The following is a 19,321-nucleotide window of genomic DNA, read 5'->3' on the forward strand; positions in this document are numbered from 1 at the left end:
ATTCCAGGCTGTGCTAATGTTTGGTTAATTTGACTCTTAATACTATACTGACAAATCAGTTTAATAAATTAGTCATTAAACACTTGAGAAGCAAATAAGGGAAACTAATGCATGAGTTCTTTTAACAATAGATGAAGAGGATTTGAACTATTACTTTATTGAATAAAAAGCTGTTTTTTCTCTGTTGAGTTTTCGTGCAGCGTACATTTTCAAAACGTTCAGACTTCCATCTGAAGGATCATATACATCTGCCCAGGAAATCTCTTTGCTATTCTAGAGAGAGTAACCATCACCAAGAAGAAAACAATGCCGCTACAGCACTTCCTTTCTTCTGCCATGCTCAGTGAGAATCAAGTTACAAGATGATTCACATTTTTACCCATTTTCAAATGTAAACAAGACAGAAACAGAGAAAAATGAAATCTCACACAATTTACCTGTAACCTTAAGAATATCTGTGTGAAGGGCTCCATTCGGACAAGATAAGAGGCCACTATCATGGCAGATGAATAGTGAGTACCATAATGATAAGCTGGAGTTTCCCCTGATAAAGAAAAATTAGAAGTCATAAATGAAGAGGAAATAAAGAGGAAATGTTCATGATAAAATCTGCAGTAAATTAAGAAATTAATAGGTTTAAGAAGTGCTAGACTGTGAGAACAGTAAGACCCTGAACACATTAAAAATTGGTATTTGCAGCTTTCATATTTGCGGAAATAAGACTATTTAAACTTTATGATTTGACATTGAAACCACTTACTTAAACTTTGGCAGTAATCCACTAGTCATAATTCAACAGTCTTTTGCCCAGCAACACTGCACATTAAGCAGTTTTATACTTTGAATAATTGAAACATTCCAAGACAGTTACAATTACTTCTTCTAAAGGAGAATTTTTACTTTTAGTCTGTTCTAAGATGTGGAATTAAAGGCTTAGTGCTCTAATATTTCTCAGAATTGCTGACTACAGATTTTGTAAAGATTTTATTTTATTCATTTGCTGGCAACAACAAGCCATCTGTACAAATGTCTTCACACAATTCTGCTGGATGTTCAAAAATGTAACTCTGCCACCTGCTGGTACTGGACAGTGCAGTAACTTTAGAACAGTGGTCCTCAAACTTCTGGTATTGACCTATTAAAGTTGCAGTTAAACTAAGGGCTGGGGAAAGCCAACAGGTGTGAAGGAGCACAAGGTTTGGACAGATGCATCCCTCAGAGGAGGATTTATTAACAGGGATTCTCTATATCCTAGTAAAGAGGAGAGGATAGAAGCTGATAAAGTACAGGTAGGAGCTGAAGAGAAACAGTCAAAAGAAAGAGTCCCATTCAATTACATTACAGGAAGGCAGACAGCTAAATATTGAAAAATTTGATAAGTGCTTGTATACAAATGCTAGTTGTCTAAGTATGAAGCCAGATGAACCTGAGTGCCTGGTATTAAATGAGAATGTCAGTGTAATAGGAATCACAGAAACTTGGCAGAACAATGATAATGAATGGAGAAGGTAATACCAGGGTACAAAATATATAGGAATGACTATATGAAAACAGTCAAATAGAGCAAAAGTCCTAAATGAATCAAGCTGTACCACAGAATCTCTATTGTTAGAAATCCAGGCATCAATAAGAATATAGCAGTAGGAATATGCTACTGACCACCTGACCAGGATGGTGATGGTGAAATACTCCAGGAGATTAGAAAAGCTACAAAAATAGAAAATTCAATAATAATGGGGGATTTCAACTATCCCCCTATTGGCTGGATACGTGTCACCTCAGGAAGAAATAAAATAAAATTTGTAGACACCATTAATGACAGCTTGTTGTAGCAGCTAGCCATGGAACCCACAAGGAGAGAGGCAATTCTTGATTTAGTCCTAAAGTGGTGCACTGGATCTGGCCCAAGAGATGAATATAGCGGAGCCACTTGGCAAGAGACACCATAATGTAATTAAATTTAACATTCTGGTGGGTGGGAGAGGGGGATACCAAAGAAGCCCACCACCGTTGCACTGAACTTCAGAAAGGAGAACTATAAAAAAATGAGGAAGCAAGTGAAACGGAAATTTATAGGAACTGTCACAAGAGTGAAATGCCTGCAAGCTACATGGAAACTTTTTAAAAACACCATAATAGAAGCTCAAATTAAAATTATACCCCAAATAAAAAAAAAATGTAAGAGGACCAAAAAAGTGCCACTATGGCTAAACAACAGAGTAAAAGAGGCAGTTAGAGGCAAAATGGCATCCTTTAAAAATTGGAAGTCAAATCCTACTGAGGAAAACAGAAAGGAACATGAACTCTGGCAAGTCTAGTGTAAAAGTATAATTAGGCAGGCCAAAAAAGATTTTGAAGAGCAACTAGCAAATGATAAAAAAAAAAAAAAATTAGTTAATTTTTGGAACTACATCAGAAGCAGGAAGTCTGCCAAATCATCAATGGGGCCACCACTGGATGAATAAGGTGCTAAAGGAGCACTCAGGAAAGACAAGGCCATTGTGGAGAAGCTAAATTAATTCTTTGCACTGGTATTCACTGCAGAGGATGTGAGGAAGATTCCCACACCTAAACCATTCTTTTTAGGTGACAAATCTGAGGAACTGTCCCAGATTGTGGGATCAATAGAGGAGGTTTTGGAACAAACTGAGAATTAAACAAAGATAAGTCACCAGAAGCAGGTGGTATTCACCCAAGAGTTCTGAAAGAACTCAAATATGAAACTGCCAAACTATTAACTGCGATATGAAATCTATTGCTTACATCAGCTCCTATACTAGACAGCTAATGTAATACTGATTTTTAAAAAAGTCTCCAGGGATGATCCTGACAATTACAGGCTGGTAAACCTAATTTCAGTAGCAGGAAAATTGGTCAAAACCATAGTAAAGAAGAGAATCATCAGACACGTAGGTGAGCACAATACGTTGGGGAAGAATCAAACGGCTTTAATAAAGGGAAATCATGCCTCACCAATCTATTAGAATTCTTTGAGGAGGGTCAACAAAAACATGTGGACAAGGATGATTCAGTGGATATAATGTACTTGAACTTTCTGAAAGTCTTTGACAAGGTCCCTCACCAAAGGCTCTTAAGCAAAGTAAGCAGTCATGAAGAGGAGAGAAAAGGTCCTCTCATGGATCAGTAACTGGTTAAAAGACAGGAAACAAAGTGTAGGAATAAATAGTCACAATGGAAACAGGATCTGTTCTGGGACCAGTGCTGTTCAACATATTCATAAATGATCTGGAAAAAGGGATAAATAGTGAGGTGGCACAGTTTGCAGACAATGCAAAAATCAACCAAGACAGTTAAGTCCAAAGCTGACTGTGAAGAGTTTTACAAAGGGGTCTCATGAAACTGGGTGACTGGGCAATAAAATGGCAGATAAAATTCAATGTTGATAAATGCAAAGTAATGCACACTGGAAAACATAATCCCAACTCTACGTACAAAATGATGGGGGTCTAAATTAGTTGTTACCACTGACGAAAGAGATGTTGGCCTCATCACAGATAGTTCATTATTCAGAAAGAAACAGGATAACAAAACAGTAAATATCATAATGTCACTAGATAAATCCAGGGTACGCCTAAACCTTGAATACTCCTTGCAGTTCTGGTCACCCCATCTCAAAAATATATATTTTAGAATTGGAAAAGGTACAGAAAAGGACAACAAAAACGGTTAGGAGATGGAACAGCTTCCATTAGAGGAGAGATTAAGATGTCTGGGACTGTTCAGCTGGGAAAAGAGACGACTAAGGGGGGGGGATATGATAGAGGCCTATAAAAGCATGAATGGTGTGGAGAAAACGAATAAGAAAGTATTATTTATCCTTTCACATAGGCAGCCAGTTTAAAACAAATAAAAGGAAGTACTTCTATACACAATGCATAGTCAATCTGTGGAACTCATTGCTAGGGGATGTTGTGAAGGCCAAAAGGTTCAAAAAAGTATTAGATAAATTCACAGAGGATAGATCTATCAATTGCTATTAGCCAACATGGTCAGGGATGCAACCCCATGCTCTGGGTGTCTCTAAGCCTCTGATTGCCAGAAACTGGGACTGGATGACAGATGGATCACTGAAAAAATTGCCCTGTTTTGTTAATTCCTTCTGAAGAACCTGGCTCCGCCCACTGCTGGAAGACAATATACTGGGCTACATAGACCATTGGTCTGACTCAGTATGGCCACTCTTATGTTCTTGAATCAGAAAATTCTTATCTGAAAAAACGTCGTAATAGGAAGGGAGTGCAGTATAACAATAATAGTTTAGACACATGCACAGATCATATTTTTAATATTTAAGGGAATTATTCTAAAATTGAGAAAAAATATCAAATCTAACTCAGTTCTAGGGGGCATTTTGCATACTTTAAAGGAGTATTATAAAGAGACTGATTGCATTTATTATCTTCTTCAGATGAATGAGTACTTAGTAAATACATGCACTGAGAACTGAATGTATAAGCTGTATAAGATCTATCTATGCAAAAAGATTCCTATTTGCCTTGTTTATTTTATTCAGCAGTTCTGAAGCTGTGGTCTGTGAAGAGCTGCCTGGTCATATGACAGTGGTTTTATTTATTTCTAGCTGCTAGATTACATTAAAAACTGCTCAAAATATATTGCTTTTCTAATATTACTTTTTCATGTAAACAACTAGTTCCACAGGGATGCTATGTGATCACAATCAGGAGGATAGGTGGTCCATGAGATACTCTCTCTATTAACATGTGTCTGTAGTATGGAAGAGTTTGAAAACTCCTGCTTCCTTTTTTTTTTTTTTGGCAGCAATTAGGATTTCTTAATGTAGTATTCTGCATATCCTTGATGGACTGAATCATGTCTCTCCTTTTTGCACTGGCACAGGCTGAAATGCCATACAAACCAAGTGAGGCATTCATCCCTGTGCTGGTGCTGAGTTTGGTGTTAGCACCAAAGGGGGAGGATGTGTACATTCCCTAGAGCAGGTAAGAACAGCTCTGAGGGCTGCCTTAACTTGGGTCACTGTAACTACCAGGGAAGATGGGCATAGAAATAACCAAGTCTTTAGCAGCCTCCCACACCAGCGACACCTGTGTGGGAAGAGTAGATCTCTAAGCTGGGGTATTCCCCTGTGGGGGCCTCAGAGTTGCTGTGTGGCCACATTTAAAAGGGACACAGGCATAAAGTGGCCACACCACACCCTTTTTTGCCCTCCCACAGTGTCTGGTATGCACATAAGCAAAAGGTGTTTAGCGGGTTCTTGGAGGAAGAAGACAGGCACATTGACTAACTTAAAATGCGCCCATCTCTGCTCTTCAAGATCTGCATGTGTACAATCACTTACCATTAGGATCTTCCCAATCTTTGTATCGCTTTTTGTACTGTGCTAATCTTTCCTCTGTCTGTGCTCCCATTGGTTTGGCCAGGTTTCTGAACGTCTTGGGATTAGTAAGATCCAGTTCCTTTTAGAACAAACAAATACAGATTCTTAAAAGCACTCTGCACTGGCTGATCAAGACGAGCAGCCTTATGAGCTAGATGGTATTTATCGTTTCCTTCTAGAGCCTCATATTGTAAGCAGGAGCAATTATTTAGCTCATCCAGTTAGTTGTGCTTTTCTAAATAATTGTTCAGCCTAATTCAAGAAGATATCTTTACTACATTCTAATAGTGGGTGTGCTTTATATCTCCCCACTCTCCTCGCAAAAGCTACCCTCAGCAGCAGGTCTTCATCACAGCACCTTATGCCCACCCTTCGGTACAAAACCGACTAGCCAGAGGTATTGCCCAAACTAACATTAATATCACTTTTTCCCTTTTCCAAAACTAGATTCATCACTTTCATAAGGTTGGGGCTAAACTCCCTGAGAGACTTTGCAATGTCTCCCAAACAGGGATGCTTCAGGGGTTCTCAATCTTTTTCTTTCTGAGCCCCTTCCCCACAAACGATATAAAACCTCCAGGGCCCAGCGGGAGAGTAAGAGCTCCAAGTTGCGTGGGGGCAGGCCCCTCGGGCATAGGGGTAGTTTGACTTCTATTTTGAAGGGGTGGGGGGGCACAGGCCAGTTGGGTTCAAGCCAGCTCCACACAGCAGGGTCTGGGGAGGGAACTCCTCCTCTACCCCGACTCACCTCAGCAGGCCACCCAGCCTATCTGGGTTCTGGGCGATGCAACCAAAAATTAGAAGAAAAGGGATGGGTGGGGGGGGGCGCTCAGTTCAAAAAGTTTGAAAACAGCTAAGGGTGCGCTGGGGGCGGAGGGAGGGCGGGGATAGCTAGGAGCTGTGTGCTGGCAGGGGGGTAACTCCAGGTACAGGGAGGGGCTGGCTAGGGGCTCTGTGTAGGCAGGAGGATAGCTCAGGGTGCAGGGAAAGGGGTACCTAGGGGCTGTGTGCGGGTAGGGGGCTAGCTCAGGGTGCAGGCAGGGGGTAATTAAGGGCTACATGAGGGCAGGGGGCTAGCTCAGGGTGTAGGGAGGGGTGTAGCCAGGGACTGCGTGCGAGTTGGGGGGTAACTCAGGGTGCATGGAGGGGTGTAGTTAGGGGCTGTGTGCGGGCAGGAGGTAGCTCAGGGTGCAGGCAGGGGGTAACTAGGGGCTGTGTAGCCAGGGGCTGTGTCCGAATTGGGGGGGTAGCTCAGAGTGCAGGGAGAGGGGTAACTAGGGGCTGTGTGCAGGCAGGGGGTAGCTCATGGTGCAGGGAGATGGGTAGCTACGGGCTGCGTGCAGGCGGGGGTGGGTAGCTCAGAGTGCAGGCAGGGAGTAGCTAGGGGCTGTGTGCAAGTTGGGGGGTAGCTCATGGTGCAGGGAGGGGGTAGCTATGGGCTGTTTGCTTCAGCCCTGTCGGGGGAGCCAGTGACTGGGGCTTCAGCTGCACGGGGGGTGCTGGGGCACGGGGGGTGCTGGGCTCGGGGTCTGGATTTCAGCTGCAGGGCTTCGCAGACCCCTGGCTGAGAACCGCTGCGCTATGTCACAAAAGCCACAGGGAAACAGTTTAGACAATTATGGTGGAGATTTACAAGAAACAACTTTATGACACAAAACATCACTGCATTTCTGTCCATGTCAATCACCAGGCCAGCATGCAAAAAAACTTGGGGCTGCAATGAGCTCTTTGTAAACAGTCCTCCTTGTCTGTGCAGAGCTGCATTAACTTCAGTGGGACTCCGGGGTCAAAGCCTGCGTGGAGCTCATTGCAGGAATATGTGTAGTGGCATAAGAAACTAAACAAATTAAAGATTTGGAAAATGGAATAGGTCCCAGCTCCACTGAGGTAATGTGAACCAACTATAATGTTAGCACACCTTAAAAATAAACATGTACAAATATTAGCATGACATAGATAAGTTTTCATATTTACCGCTGAATCATAGTCCGCAAGGATCCAGGGGAAGACAGGGTACTGCATGAGATCGTTATAGGATCTGCCAGCCAGAGTGTTCAAGTGCATCAGGTACTGGAAATTACTGATTTCTCCTCTCTTAAAAAGGATAAATATTAGCATTTTAGTTCATTTTGGAATAATCAAACACTTAAATTGGCAGATCTTCACTGTGGTCAGTTCTCTAACAAGGTAGAAACTACAGCATAAAAGATTTGGGAAAATTCTCTCTCTCTGATATTTACTGCATTGTTTTGTCTCACACTTCTAATGGTGCAAACAGTTTTTGTTTCTTTCAAAATACTGCAAAACAATTTGCTATGGAGAGGAGTGTTCCAGGGTACTATATTTTTCAACCTACTGAACATGAGCAAATTTTATTCAAATATTTCATTGCATACGACTATAAATTTTGGCTCTTCCTACAATATAAGCACAGTAAAACCCTCATACTTACCTCCCATCTTTGTGTCACAGATTTCTCTCCCACTAGAGTGCTAAGCAAGCCAGACCTAATCGGAATAAGGAAGTGTCAGTGTTTTTCTATTGAGCAGCAATATTGTGGCTGCATCTTTGTAACATGGTACAAAACTTAAAGCATTAGAATTTGAATACCTAAATTTTAATCTGTAGAATTATAACAATTGCAGTATCAATCATCTGCTAGTGCTATACCTTACCAATGTTGTACAATGCCTATCAAATTGACGTCTACATAAATCAGTGCACAAATGTTAGCTGACTTCTGAACAAAGGTAATTAAAACATTTAACTATGCATTTCAGTGCAAGGACAAATTAACCTTATAACACCCACATTAAGAACAGCTATTTAATACCTTGTATCAAGTTCTTTTTCATGCTGAAATCTATTTAACAGTAAACAAATTAATTTATTAAGAATGTTAATTCACATAATATACATAACTTTTGTTGGAAAATAGTGGTGCCAACAGGATTTGTACGTTAAAGGCAATTTGTAAAATCAAAAGTTTTATGTGAATTCCCCTTTTCTTTTTCTCACTAACAACTTCCTGATGATCAGCATTTTTAGACCTAGCATCTCCAATCACTCTTGTTGGTCTGGCTCAAGGCAGTGCAGTTCAGCATGGAAGATGCATAGTTCTCCAGAAGATCCAGAACTTTAAATAACATAAGTCTCTTTATTTAAAGAGACAAGGTGGGTGAGGTAATACCTTTTATTGGACCAACTTCTGTTGGTGAGAGAGACATGCTTTTGAGCTTCCACAGAGCTCTTCTTCAGGTCAGGAAAAGGCACTCAGAGTGGTCACAGCTAAATACAAGCTGGAACAGATTGTTTAGCACAAGGAGTTAACATGTTGTAAGAGACCATTTAAGGTGAAGTGGACAGTTAACACCTCGACACTCATAGGACAAAAAAAGGGGGTTAGTGGGTTACAAATGGTTGTAATAAGGCATAAATCCCGGGTCTTTATTAAGACCATGATTTTTAGTGTCTAGCAAAATTATGAATTTAAGTTCCCAGGCTTGTCTTTTGAAGGTGTTGTGCAGGTTTCCTCTTAGGACAAGAGCTGATAGGTCAGATATAAAGCGATCACTCTGTGAAAAGTGCTCATCCACTGGTGACCGGGTATTTTTGTCTTTTATCATTTTTCTGTGAGAGTTCATTTGAGAGCGTAGCTATTCTCTGGTTTCACCTACAGCTGTTATTGGGGCACTTAGTGCACTGGATGAGGTACACCACATGTTGGGACAGGGATGTGGAGGGCCCCTGAATATTGAAAGGTGCGTTGTTTTTGTGTGTGTGTGGGGGGGCACTGATCACTGTAGCAGTGGAGACATGTCTGCAGGCTTTGCATCTGTTGTTACAGCAGGGACTGGTGCTTCTTTGAGTTGTAGGGAGCTTGCTTCTGATGATGAGCTTGGTGAGATATTACTTCACCCACCTTGCCTATCTAATACCCTGGGACCAACATGCCTACAACAAACACTGAAAACAAGTCTCTTCACTTGACATTCTGAGCAATAGATTTTTAGGACGAGAACCACATACCCTTGTTCTACACTGGTGTTAGGTCTCTGTCCAGATACAGACTCTGAACTGTCAGTTAAAGATGGAACCACAGCCAAAAACCTGTATTAGTTAAAAGAATAAAATTAATTTATATTTATGTTCCATGTGTACCTTTTATTTAAGAGAATCCAACCACCAAAACTCAATTCAAGTAGCAACTTGATTCCAAGCAGCCATGTAAATTCTTTTGAAAAAATTAACTACCCGTTCTCACTCTCCCAATCTCCTATCTGCAAACAAAGTTAGACATTTCAATCTCATATTTAACACGTGTAGCAACTTTAGTCTTTCTGGATACCAATAGCAGACACTAACTTCCTCCCCATAGTCTCAATTATGTCCAGAAGAATTGTCTCTCTCTACTTTTGATTGGGGTGAACATGATCCAAAACACAGAATTTCCCTTCTTCAAGAAAGCTCAGGAAAGATGACCAGGTGGGGAGTTTTTTTTGGCTTTTTTCTTGTTTTCAGGCATTCTGAGAAGGATTCTCATTCTCACCCTTGGCGATGCACCAGTCTATTTGACTCAGTTGAGGTGGCAGGATTCCACCGGACCTTCATAAAAATCAAACCATTTTGGTGGAAAGTTTCAATTTTGATGAAATGGAAAACTCTGATGAAGAAGTGTTTTGTCAAATTTTTCTAACCATCTCTATTGTCTGCACTAGAACAGAGGCTGAGGTAAGATTGGAGTATTTTAGCTAACCACAAACCTTATCTCCAGCATAGATGTGGGTTAAAACTTTTAACCTTGACTCAGCTGGTTGAGGTCTGTAGGTCTACCTTCTGCCTGAAGAAGGACCTAACGTCAACCTCTTTTCTTGCGCAGACAAACCAACATTCTTTTCTTTTTCAGAGAGCAAGATGTCATGGCATGAAAGGGTGGGCTCTCATTTTCTCATCCAACCTTGAGCTGCATTCCTTCAGAAACAGATATAAGATGTCTAGTGGCTTTCATTTGTTCTTCACATCTCACTTTTTGTCTGAAATCCACAAGTGAACTTATTTTAGCGGTACACACAGCCATCTTCTTAATGTGCCTGGAGAAGCTCTCTGTGCAACAGCAAAATCTCCTTTTCCCATCCCAAAATTTTAATATTTAATTTATATAACATATCCAGGTCACCAGAGAGTAATCCAAACCCAGGTTTTCCAAATAGAAAGACAATATATTCAGCCAACACTCAGGGACAGGCATGTTAGTCATTACAAGTATATCTATACTATGTGCATTACATATAAACAATGCAGAAAACTCAAATGTTTCTAGGTATTTCTGTTGTGCCCTTCTCTGTGCTACATGGGTGTCATATACAATACAGTATCGACAGACCATGGATTAACTAACTGGTACAGTTTCTCTGCAGTGCCTATAGTATGGTATTTTCAGAGCCTGATATATCCTGCAATGAAATTGATTAAACCTGTAATGTGGTGTGGTCTGCATTTTCCTGGGGCTTATGCCCATTCTAATATAGCTATCAAAAATAATTTCAAAATATGTCTGAGACTAAAAAACAGTAATACTACTAATCATGCTCAGTTTTTTTTTTTTAGAACAGTAATACTACTCGTTTAGATCACTGTAATTTAACTCATTTTGGAATACCTTTGATAGACTTTATTTCTAACTCCTTTCTGGAAAGCTAGAAGATAGTTCCGTCCATCTCCTGAGAAAACTTCAACAGCAATTGGCTGGAAAGAAAGGACAGAGGAAAAATATGGATATCAAAGGATGTTACAAACAATAGGACTAATGAATTAGTGTGTCACCTCTTAGAATCAGCTGTTGTAGCTCACAAGTGAAATAAGTTTGGTGACCTCAGTTTAGCCATAGTGAAAGGTTGACAATGACAACACCAACTAACTTAAAAACTGCCCGAATCAGTGCTGTAAGTCTATTTCCAGAACATTAAAATACACTCTGTCCTCTAGTAAAAAGTATATATGCCAACATTTTCAAACTTGGATGCCTAATTTTAGGCAACTCAATCCATATTTTGGGACTCCAAATGGCCTCACTTTCACGTTGCTGAAATTATTATTTTTTTTTAAAATGACACTTTCAATAAACAATGCTGGCTAAATTCTCTCCATCCTCATCCAATCCAAACAATACAAGAGTCACCTGTAATAGGTATCTCCTTTTATGTACTTCCTTGATATCTTCATAAGCAAAAATACTGCATGTTCTTTTGAGCTGACTTGGACCTTGCCTTGCTCCTCTTGGTATAATTGGCTCATGCAGACTGTAGGTAACCAGAGGAAGTAAAGTTAAAAATGACCACCAATGTATATCAAAAACTATTTTTCAACTTTATGGAGTTTGTTAAGCCAGGCAGACCGCAACTATAAATCTTATTATTTTTAAAGTCATCACAGAGGAAAAACTACTATTGTAACTCAGTGAACAAAAGTTTTAAACGATTCTCCAAAGGTTAACTTAATTATATTTATTCTGAACTACAATTTTCTATGATTTAGTATAAGTAATAAAACCAACAATAATAGAGCAAAAATCATGACATCAGTGCTCTGAAAAAGAAAGTAGAGTTCATGGCTAAATAACACATTATTTATACATAATTCTGTGCATATCAATCTACAATTGTGGAATCAGGTGCAGTTCACATGACTTTTCTAAGTTTGATACTATAGAGTTTTGTTCTTCAATCTTTCACAAAATTATTTCTTGTCTATTTACTAAACAAGCTAAACTGACTCTATTAATCCACTCACTTTGGAGGCAGTGTCTCAATATCCCGTATTTCCCTGGTAGCTGTCATCGTAAACCCATCGATCACATAGAAGTGTTCTTTACCAAAGAGAAGGAGTCCCTCACTGGTGTCTAGACCTTGAACTCGAGCACAGCGGTACATGTGCTGAATCTGTAATGAAACCCATAGGATTAGCAAAAGCAGTTTAATTTAGCTCAAGTTCAGTCTGTTGCCTTGTTGGAACTTATGGCTTGTTCTCCCAGACAATATTTTCTTATTTGTAAATACAGCAATTCTGTGCTACTTGTTTTATTAATTAAAAATATGATAAAGACACATCAGACAAATGAACTACAAATGGGCTATAATAAAACTGTTTACAATTCAGAACAAATGATATATATACATCAATATACATGAAATCATATACTCCCTTCTTTCTACTGTATTCTGTATCCATAAAAGAATAAAAGCAGGGATTCAATAAAAGGAAAATTTACTAGGATATAAGAGTCTGTTACTAATATTACCTAAAACAGTTGTGTTCCATTTGTTTAAACGATAACCAACAAAATGTAGATTAAAATGGGAGACTATTTTTCTCCATTAGCCCACAGAATAAACACCAAACTAAATTATGGTAATCTATCAGAAGAACCAGGAATAAAACAACACAGACACTGACAAAGGATTAATGGAACCACAGCAAGGCACAACAACTGATGTTCTTAAAAGATGTTTTAATCAGAGATTTGGGCAGTGTATACGAAAATTGAAGACTTTTCCAAGCTTACTTTGATGATATAGAATTAATTTTAATTCTACCTTGTCTACAAGCCAAGTAGTACTGGACTATGATCTTCAGTTAAGAGGTATTCTAACTACAACAACAGCAATAATAGGTTACATACGATTGTTAAAGAACTTCAATTATTTTCTGTTTCCCATATACCTTAAGATGAACAACGTAGACGATAACAGGTGTACTGAAATAGTGTAGATTGTTTTTTTGCAATACTTCAGGCTAATTATCTTGAAGTTTTTTTTCTCTCTCTTTTAAGAAAGTTGTTCAGTCACATAGTGAGCCAGTCCACTTCAACAGTGAGCGAAGCATTCCCATAACTACACAATGAGGACTGGACACAATGCTCATGTGTTAATGGAACCTCCTGCTCCAATTATTTACAATTTTTTTAAACTTAACTATGTTGAACCACCATTACAGTGAAAAATAAGCAACCTGGAAAGTTCCAGCTTGTACAGTTCAGCCATTTTTGCACTAAATTATGTGTATATGCAACTCTCTTTACCAAGCAGAAAGGTTTTTTGTTTTTGTTTTTGTAATTTAATCTAATCTAATTTAGAATTGGATAAACAGATTTTGCTTTAATTTTCTTTACAAAGGAACGTTTGACAAAGGAGGAGGAGTTTTTAAAATATATTTGGAACAAAAAGAATCCTGAGAATGGTATTGGTCCTAGATGGCAATGGAGAATTATCAATAATAATGCAGAAAAAGTGGAAGTGTTCAGTAAATATTTCTGTTCTATATTTGGCAAAAAAACATGGAGTAGTCTCATCATATGGTGATGACAACCCTCTTTCCATTCCATTAGTATCTCTGGGGGATGTTAAACAGAAGCTACTAAAATTAGACATTTTAAAATCAGAAGGTCCAGATAACTTGCATCCAAGATTTTTAAAAGAGCTGGCTGAGGAGCTCGCTGGACTGTTAACGTCCATTTTCATTAAGCCCTTGAAGCATGGAACAAGTTCCAGAAGACCGAATGAAAGATAGCTAATGTGCTAATTTTAAAAAAAGGGTAAATGGGATGACCTAGGTAAGTATAGGCCTGTAAGCCTTACATCAATCCCAGGCAAGATAATGGAGTGGCTGATATGGGACTTGATTAATTCAGAATGAAGGGAGGGTAACGTAATTAATGCCATTCAAGATGGGTTTAAAGAAAACAGATCCTGTCCAACTAACTTGATATTTTTTTGATGAGATTACAAGTTTGGATGATAAAGGTAATAGTGGTCTGGAGTTCGGAGTATCCATACCAAGAGGTGCTCAGTACCCATGAAGAGTGGGGACTCCGGTTCATCGGTTATTGAGAGGTCCTTAGTATATCTGAACTTCTGTGGTACCCAGTAGAGGATCAGTACTGACACGGTAGATGAAGCCGATAGTACTGCCAATGGTGAGAGTACCGATGTGGACATCAGTGGCATCTGACGTCATTGCTTGCTCAGTGACGAGGACACGGCATGCACAGGTTCTGAGAGTTGGGCGAATTCATAGGAAAAGATGGATGGGCGGAATTCGATGGGGCCAGTCCCAAGCATCTATGTTTACCCTGCTTGCTAGTGGAAGGTACCGATGCCCTACTGGTGCCATCTCTCTCCTTTGTGTTCCAGGACTTTATAGCCCTGCGGTATCGGAGGAGTTGTCTTTTGACTCAACGGTATTGACCCGAGAGGTCGAGGCTTCGGAGACAGAGCTGGCTTCTTAAGGTGAGAGTCCATCCTCCTTTTTCTGGAAGCCTTCCCTGAAGCTTCCTAAGTTTTCCTTTTCTCAAGGGCAGCCTGCAAAAGGTAGAAGTGGCACTGGATGTAGTCGGAGACAGATGTACTGGAGGGAAGAGAAGTCTCCTGACCAGACTCAGGTGGTGTCTGAGTTTAATCTCCCTGTTTTTACTTGTCTTGGACTTGAGGGCCAGGCAGAAGTTGTGCTCCTGGGAGACGTGGGACTCCCCCAAGCAACGGACACACGTAGAGTGGCCAGCACTCACAGGAATAGCCTCTCAGCAGGAGAGGCATCGTTTAAAACCTAGTGAGCCAGGCATGCCCTGCTAGGGAAAAAAAAAAAAGTCTCCCCAAGAGGAAAAGGAGGGGTAAAACAACCCTCCCACTACTTAGCTAACAAATTAACTATAAATATACTAACAACTAACTATAAAAATTACCTCAACCACTATAGAAATATTAGGAAAGTCAAGGCACACTCAAAGCAGACATGCTAGGGCTCCATCTCAGGCCCAGGCAGTTCAGAAGGAACTGAGGGCGGTTTGCCCGTGCACCCCTATATAGCCTCGGTACCCAGCATGAGGAGGCGTAGGGCACACGTGTGCGCTGAACGAACACTGGTAACTGAAAATCTCTGATCAAGGGCTTGAGAGGTGGGTGCGCACCTGAAGTGGAACACCCATATGGACACTACGCGAAGAAGAATCAACATTCAGCACCATCACCCCGTTCAGCAAAGCAAAATCATACAGCATTCAACACAAGAATCATGCAGGAGTCAACAATCAACTGTAGACTTAAAGGGAAAAAATTCAAAGTAGTGTATGAAATTAGGAGAGAGATGCTTGCTAGTGAGGGTGCTGAAATCTTTCAGGAAAATTAGCGCAATACATATACTCCTTCCATAGGGAATAAGAACAAATTGTCCCTATTTTATGGCACTTGTGACAGTATGTTCATTCATATTTATAAACAATCACTTGGATATGTCAAAAAAACTAAACAAGATTTATAAGGTGATATATGCTACCAGACTGCTGTAGCAGACAGATTCGAGGAGAATTCATTAGTGGTCAGTTTTTCACATTTTGAAGGTAGGAGCAGCAGAGACAGTGTATGTATTCATGTGTACTCTCACATATGCTGGGGGTCACTGCAAAGATTCAACTCATCTCCCCCCAGCTCAGCAAGAGTATGGGAGGAAGGTCACCGATGGCCCTTTTTACCCTTTTCTTGAGACACCACCTCATATAATCCCCAATGCACACTGGTGAAGAGGCATAATGTGGCTTACGTTTTGTTGCCCTGCTGGTACGCAGGTCTGAATCATACATATTGTACTAGTGCTATTTTCTTGCAAAGGTCTGCCACTGGACAGCATAAAAGCATCTCATGTTTTAAGCAACATTCAGTAACAGACAAGAAAAATACAACAGAATACAATCAAAGTGAAATGTCAGGGCTTGAATATATTTTTTTCAGTATTAAAACAAATCAGTCACTGTGAAAAAAAATACACTCATGAAGTTGTGTACCATAACTGAATTACTGCAATAAAACAGATTTAAACAAAATAACTAGCTATGCTGTGATCACAAAATACAAGCTAAAAATATTTTTGTTTTTAAAATATTGGGGGTATTACACACGTACAATGAGTTTAATCATTGCTCATGTTTCCTGGGCTTCATTTTCAAACTTTAGTCCATCAATGTGTTACCCATCCTTGATTACATGCTTGTTCAGAGGTTCTCATCAGACCAACAAAACTTGGAACCCAACGCAATCACAGAGCAGCCTTTTAATGTTCTCAAGAATAAAATACATGTTTGTAATGTTTTAACATTTGAGGCTGGCATAAGATGAAGGGAGATGAATTTGAGTAAATCAAGATTGTTATATTAATATTTTCATATTTATTGTATGTAGTTTTCTGTAAGTAATGCTTATTTGGCACATTAATTGTTATTTAAATGTCCTAGACATGAGATGGTTTTCATTTTTGGTTCCGTGACAGATTCCTCTCTCCTTGTGTGATATCATGGTAGGTACAGACACCTGGGATGCTTAAGCTAACAACTCCTGGTTTAACAGAAAGGGGTCTGGAGGCAGAATGACCCATCCTTGACTAAGAATGCACTTGCCCACTGCCCACCAGATCTTATATTTGGTGACCATCAGGCCTAGTGTAAGATCTGCTTGTTCTCCAGGACTGACACTGGGAGGAGAGGTTTACTGGAGATATGTAGTGGATGAAAGGGTAGAGTTAGGGAGGTCATTTTAGGACTTTTTTTTAAATTTTCCTTTCGACATGTATGATCAGTGTTCGTGTTTTAAATATTCACATCTGGAGAAATCAGAGAAAGGCACAAAGTAGAAATCCAGATAAAGTAACTGATCAGTATTTCTGAAGTACTGTACCTTCTCTCCTTCCTCGAGCAGTCGAAGCAAAGTTGTATTGTCAGTCTTTTCTTCTTCATCTATAGAACTACCCTCAGCTATTTGATCCTGCAGTTGCTCCTGGTTTTCCTCATCCCCTCCATCAGGTGCAGAGCGAGATCTCTTCAGAGGAGGCTTTACCAGACCTGCATAGTAATCAGAGAGGCAATCAATGTATTGACAAACACTGCAAGGTTTTGGGGGATATATATGGGGTGTCCAATAAGTGGGAATGTAATCAAACTGGCATAAGCCAATAGCAGTGCTAGTCAATACAGTGCAAGTTTCCCACTATACCTCAATCTTTATCACCAATACTACTGCCTTTCCACTGCGGGAGCAGGTCCTGAGCTGACACTTCTCCCCTTTTTACCCACCCTGTTCTAGCTCTTACTTTTAATTTTACATATTCGAGCCTGAACATCTTGGCATCTCTGCTGTCCCAAATGACCATAGAGCTGTGTGCACGCATGGTGAGTGGATGGGGTGAGGTTCTGGCAGCAGAAACAGAGAACTTGAAAGCCTATCACCAGATAAGACATGCCAGATGGGAGAAGAGCTGTTAAACCTTAAAATCCAGCTGACACACTGGACACACTATTGAGCTGACACACTGGACACACTATTTTTTGCTTTTTTCTGTTCCGTGAAGTGTGTTGTAGTTGTGTGTTCTCTTAACATTTCTGTAATCTTCTGTGATTTCAAGCAGATTAGTCAGGACTTTTAGATCAAGAAGGGACATGACAGTGACTTAAAACTAAGGTCTCCCCCAACTCTAACAAATGCTATGAATGTAAAGGAAAGGATTTTTTTCCCCCAAGAACAACTGTTTATCTAATTCTTTCCCAGTTATTTTAAACTCAATTCCCTTGTGCATGTGTGCATACATACATTTTTAAAAGGTTCTTGTTGTCTGGTTGATGATAGTAGTAGCTGAAGTCACCTTTCAAAAACACATGAATCTCAAAATTAACTGCCTAAAGTTGTGGCAGTAAAATGGGGACCTACAGGACCCTTTATGTTTCATTTATACAGCTCTGGTAATTTGAAGAAATCCAGACTTATTCAGGGAGAAGCAAGTTTAAAAAAGTTAAAAGTTTAACATCAAATAGGTTATTTCAAAACACAGAGAGAACGATGAATTTACCTTTAACTCTTGCAATAGTGTCTTCACCATGTTCTGGCTCCTGCTGAGTGGCTTCACCTTCTGAACTCTCTTCTATAGTATCTTGGAAAACAGCAGGATTTCCAGAAGCCAGGCGCATGTAGTATTCCTTGCTGTCATAGCTTATAGCTCTTCGGTAACGAGTAGGTTTCTTAGAAGTAAATGAATGAAATATTAGTAAGTCAACTCTCTAATAACTGAAATGAAATTTTTCCAAGACTACTGTGTGCACATTACATGCTCAACAATATCATGTATTTATCTGTGGTCAATCATAAGCCAGTTAAAACCTATGTATAAAATATAAGATTTAATTCCTAAGTGGATTTGCAAGGAAGCTATTCAGTCTCAGAAATGATGATCAGACTGGGAAATGATGACCAAACTTGAAATACAGAGCTTTTAAATGTGGCCTGTGTGTTATGAATTGCCACAAAAAGACAAACTTGCATTTAAGATTTATCTATCTATTTTGTCATTCCCTACAATATATGCATTAGTTTAAATGCATACAACAAAGAGAGGTAAAAATGTGTACATACTGATGTGCATTAAATCACACAATAGCCAGGGAGTTGGATTTAAGACTCAGAAACATTTAATTAAGGAAACTAAAGTTTAACTAATATTCTGCAAACTTGTGGTGGTGGCAGGAGAAGGCCTAAGATGTTAATCTTTAACTAATGTAACTAATTTGCAGACTGTCCCCTTGGGAGAACTATTGCAAATTATCTCAGTAACTCCAGCTCCTAAACGGAAATTCTGGCTACAAATGTATGTTACACAGGTTTCTTCTGAAGGTTAATTCTTGTGTTAAACATCTGATTACAATGACTTTACTATAATTAAAAGGACAGATAACAAAATCAGGACAGTAAACACACTAGGGTGGTCACAGAAGTAAAGTTGGGGATAAAAAGAGGTAAGGATGAAATGAGCAATGTGCCTCTTTCCGAAGTGAAAAAATGAACTAATTTATGTGGATGTGGAAAAGTTAGATTTGGAACCTGTAGTGAAGGTTTTCTTCTGTGGTTATTGCCAGAA

General features: G+C 39.6%; 1 protein-coding gene across 6 annotated transcripts in view; it reads right to left on the minus strand.

Moving 5' to 3' along the window:
* The window catches only part of WDFY3 (WD repeat and FYVE domain containing 3), a 306,761-nt gene that overhangs the window by 26,645 nt on the left and 260,795 nt on the right, over positions 1-19,321 (minus strand). For all 6 annotated transcript variants that reach the window (XM_075127477.1, XM_048848044.2, XM_048848041.2 and 3 more), the window contains 10 exons: positions 18,260-18,428; positions 17,095-17,258; positions 12,167-12,315; positions 11,556-11,676; positions 11,037-11,122; positions 9,407-9,487; positions 7,830-7,884; positions 7,352-7,471; positions 5,339-5,456; positions 438-544 (listed from right to left, as the gene is read on the minus strand). In XM_075127477.1, coding sequence (XP_074983578.1) covers positions 438-544; positions 5,339-5,456; positions 7,352-7,471; positions 7,830-7,884; positions 9,407-9,487; positions 11,037-11,122; positions 11,556-11,676; positions 12,167-12,315; positions 17,095-17,258; positions 18,260-18,428 — 1,170 coding nt within the window. The remainder of the gene's footprint in view (positions 1-437; positions 545-5,338; positions 5,457-7,351; positions 7,472-7,829; positions 7,885-9,406; positions 9,488-11,036; positions 11,123-11,555; positions 11,677-12,166; positions 12,316-17,094; positions 17,259-18,259; positions 18,429-19,321) is intronic.

The sequence above is a fragment of the Caretta caretta genome, chromosome 4, assembly GCF_965140235.1.
Source record: "Caretta caretta isolate rCarCar2 chromosome 4, rCarCar1.hap1, whole genome shotgun sequence".
Classification (NCBI taxonomy): domain Eukaryota; kingdom Metazoa; phylum Chordata; order Testudines; family Cheloniidae; genus Caretta; species Caretta caretta.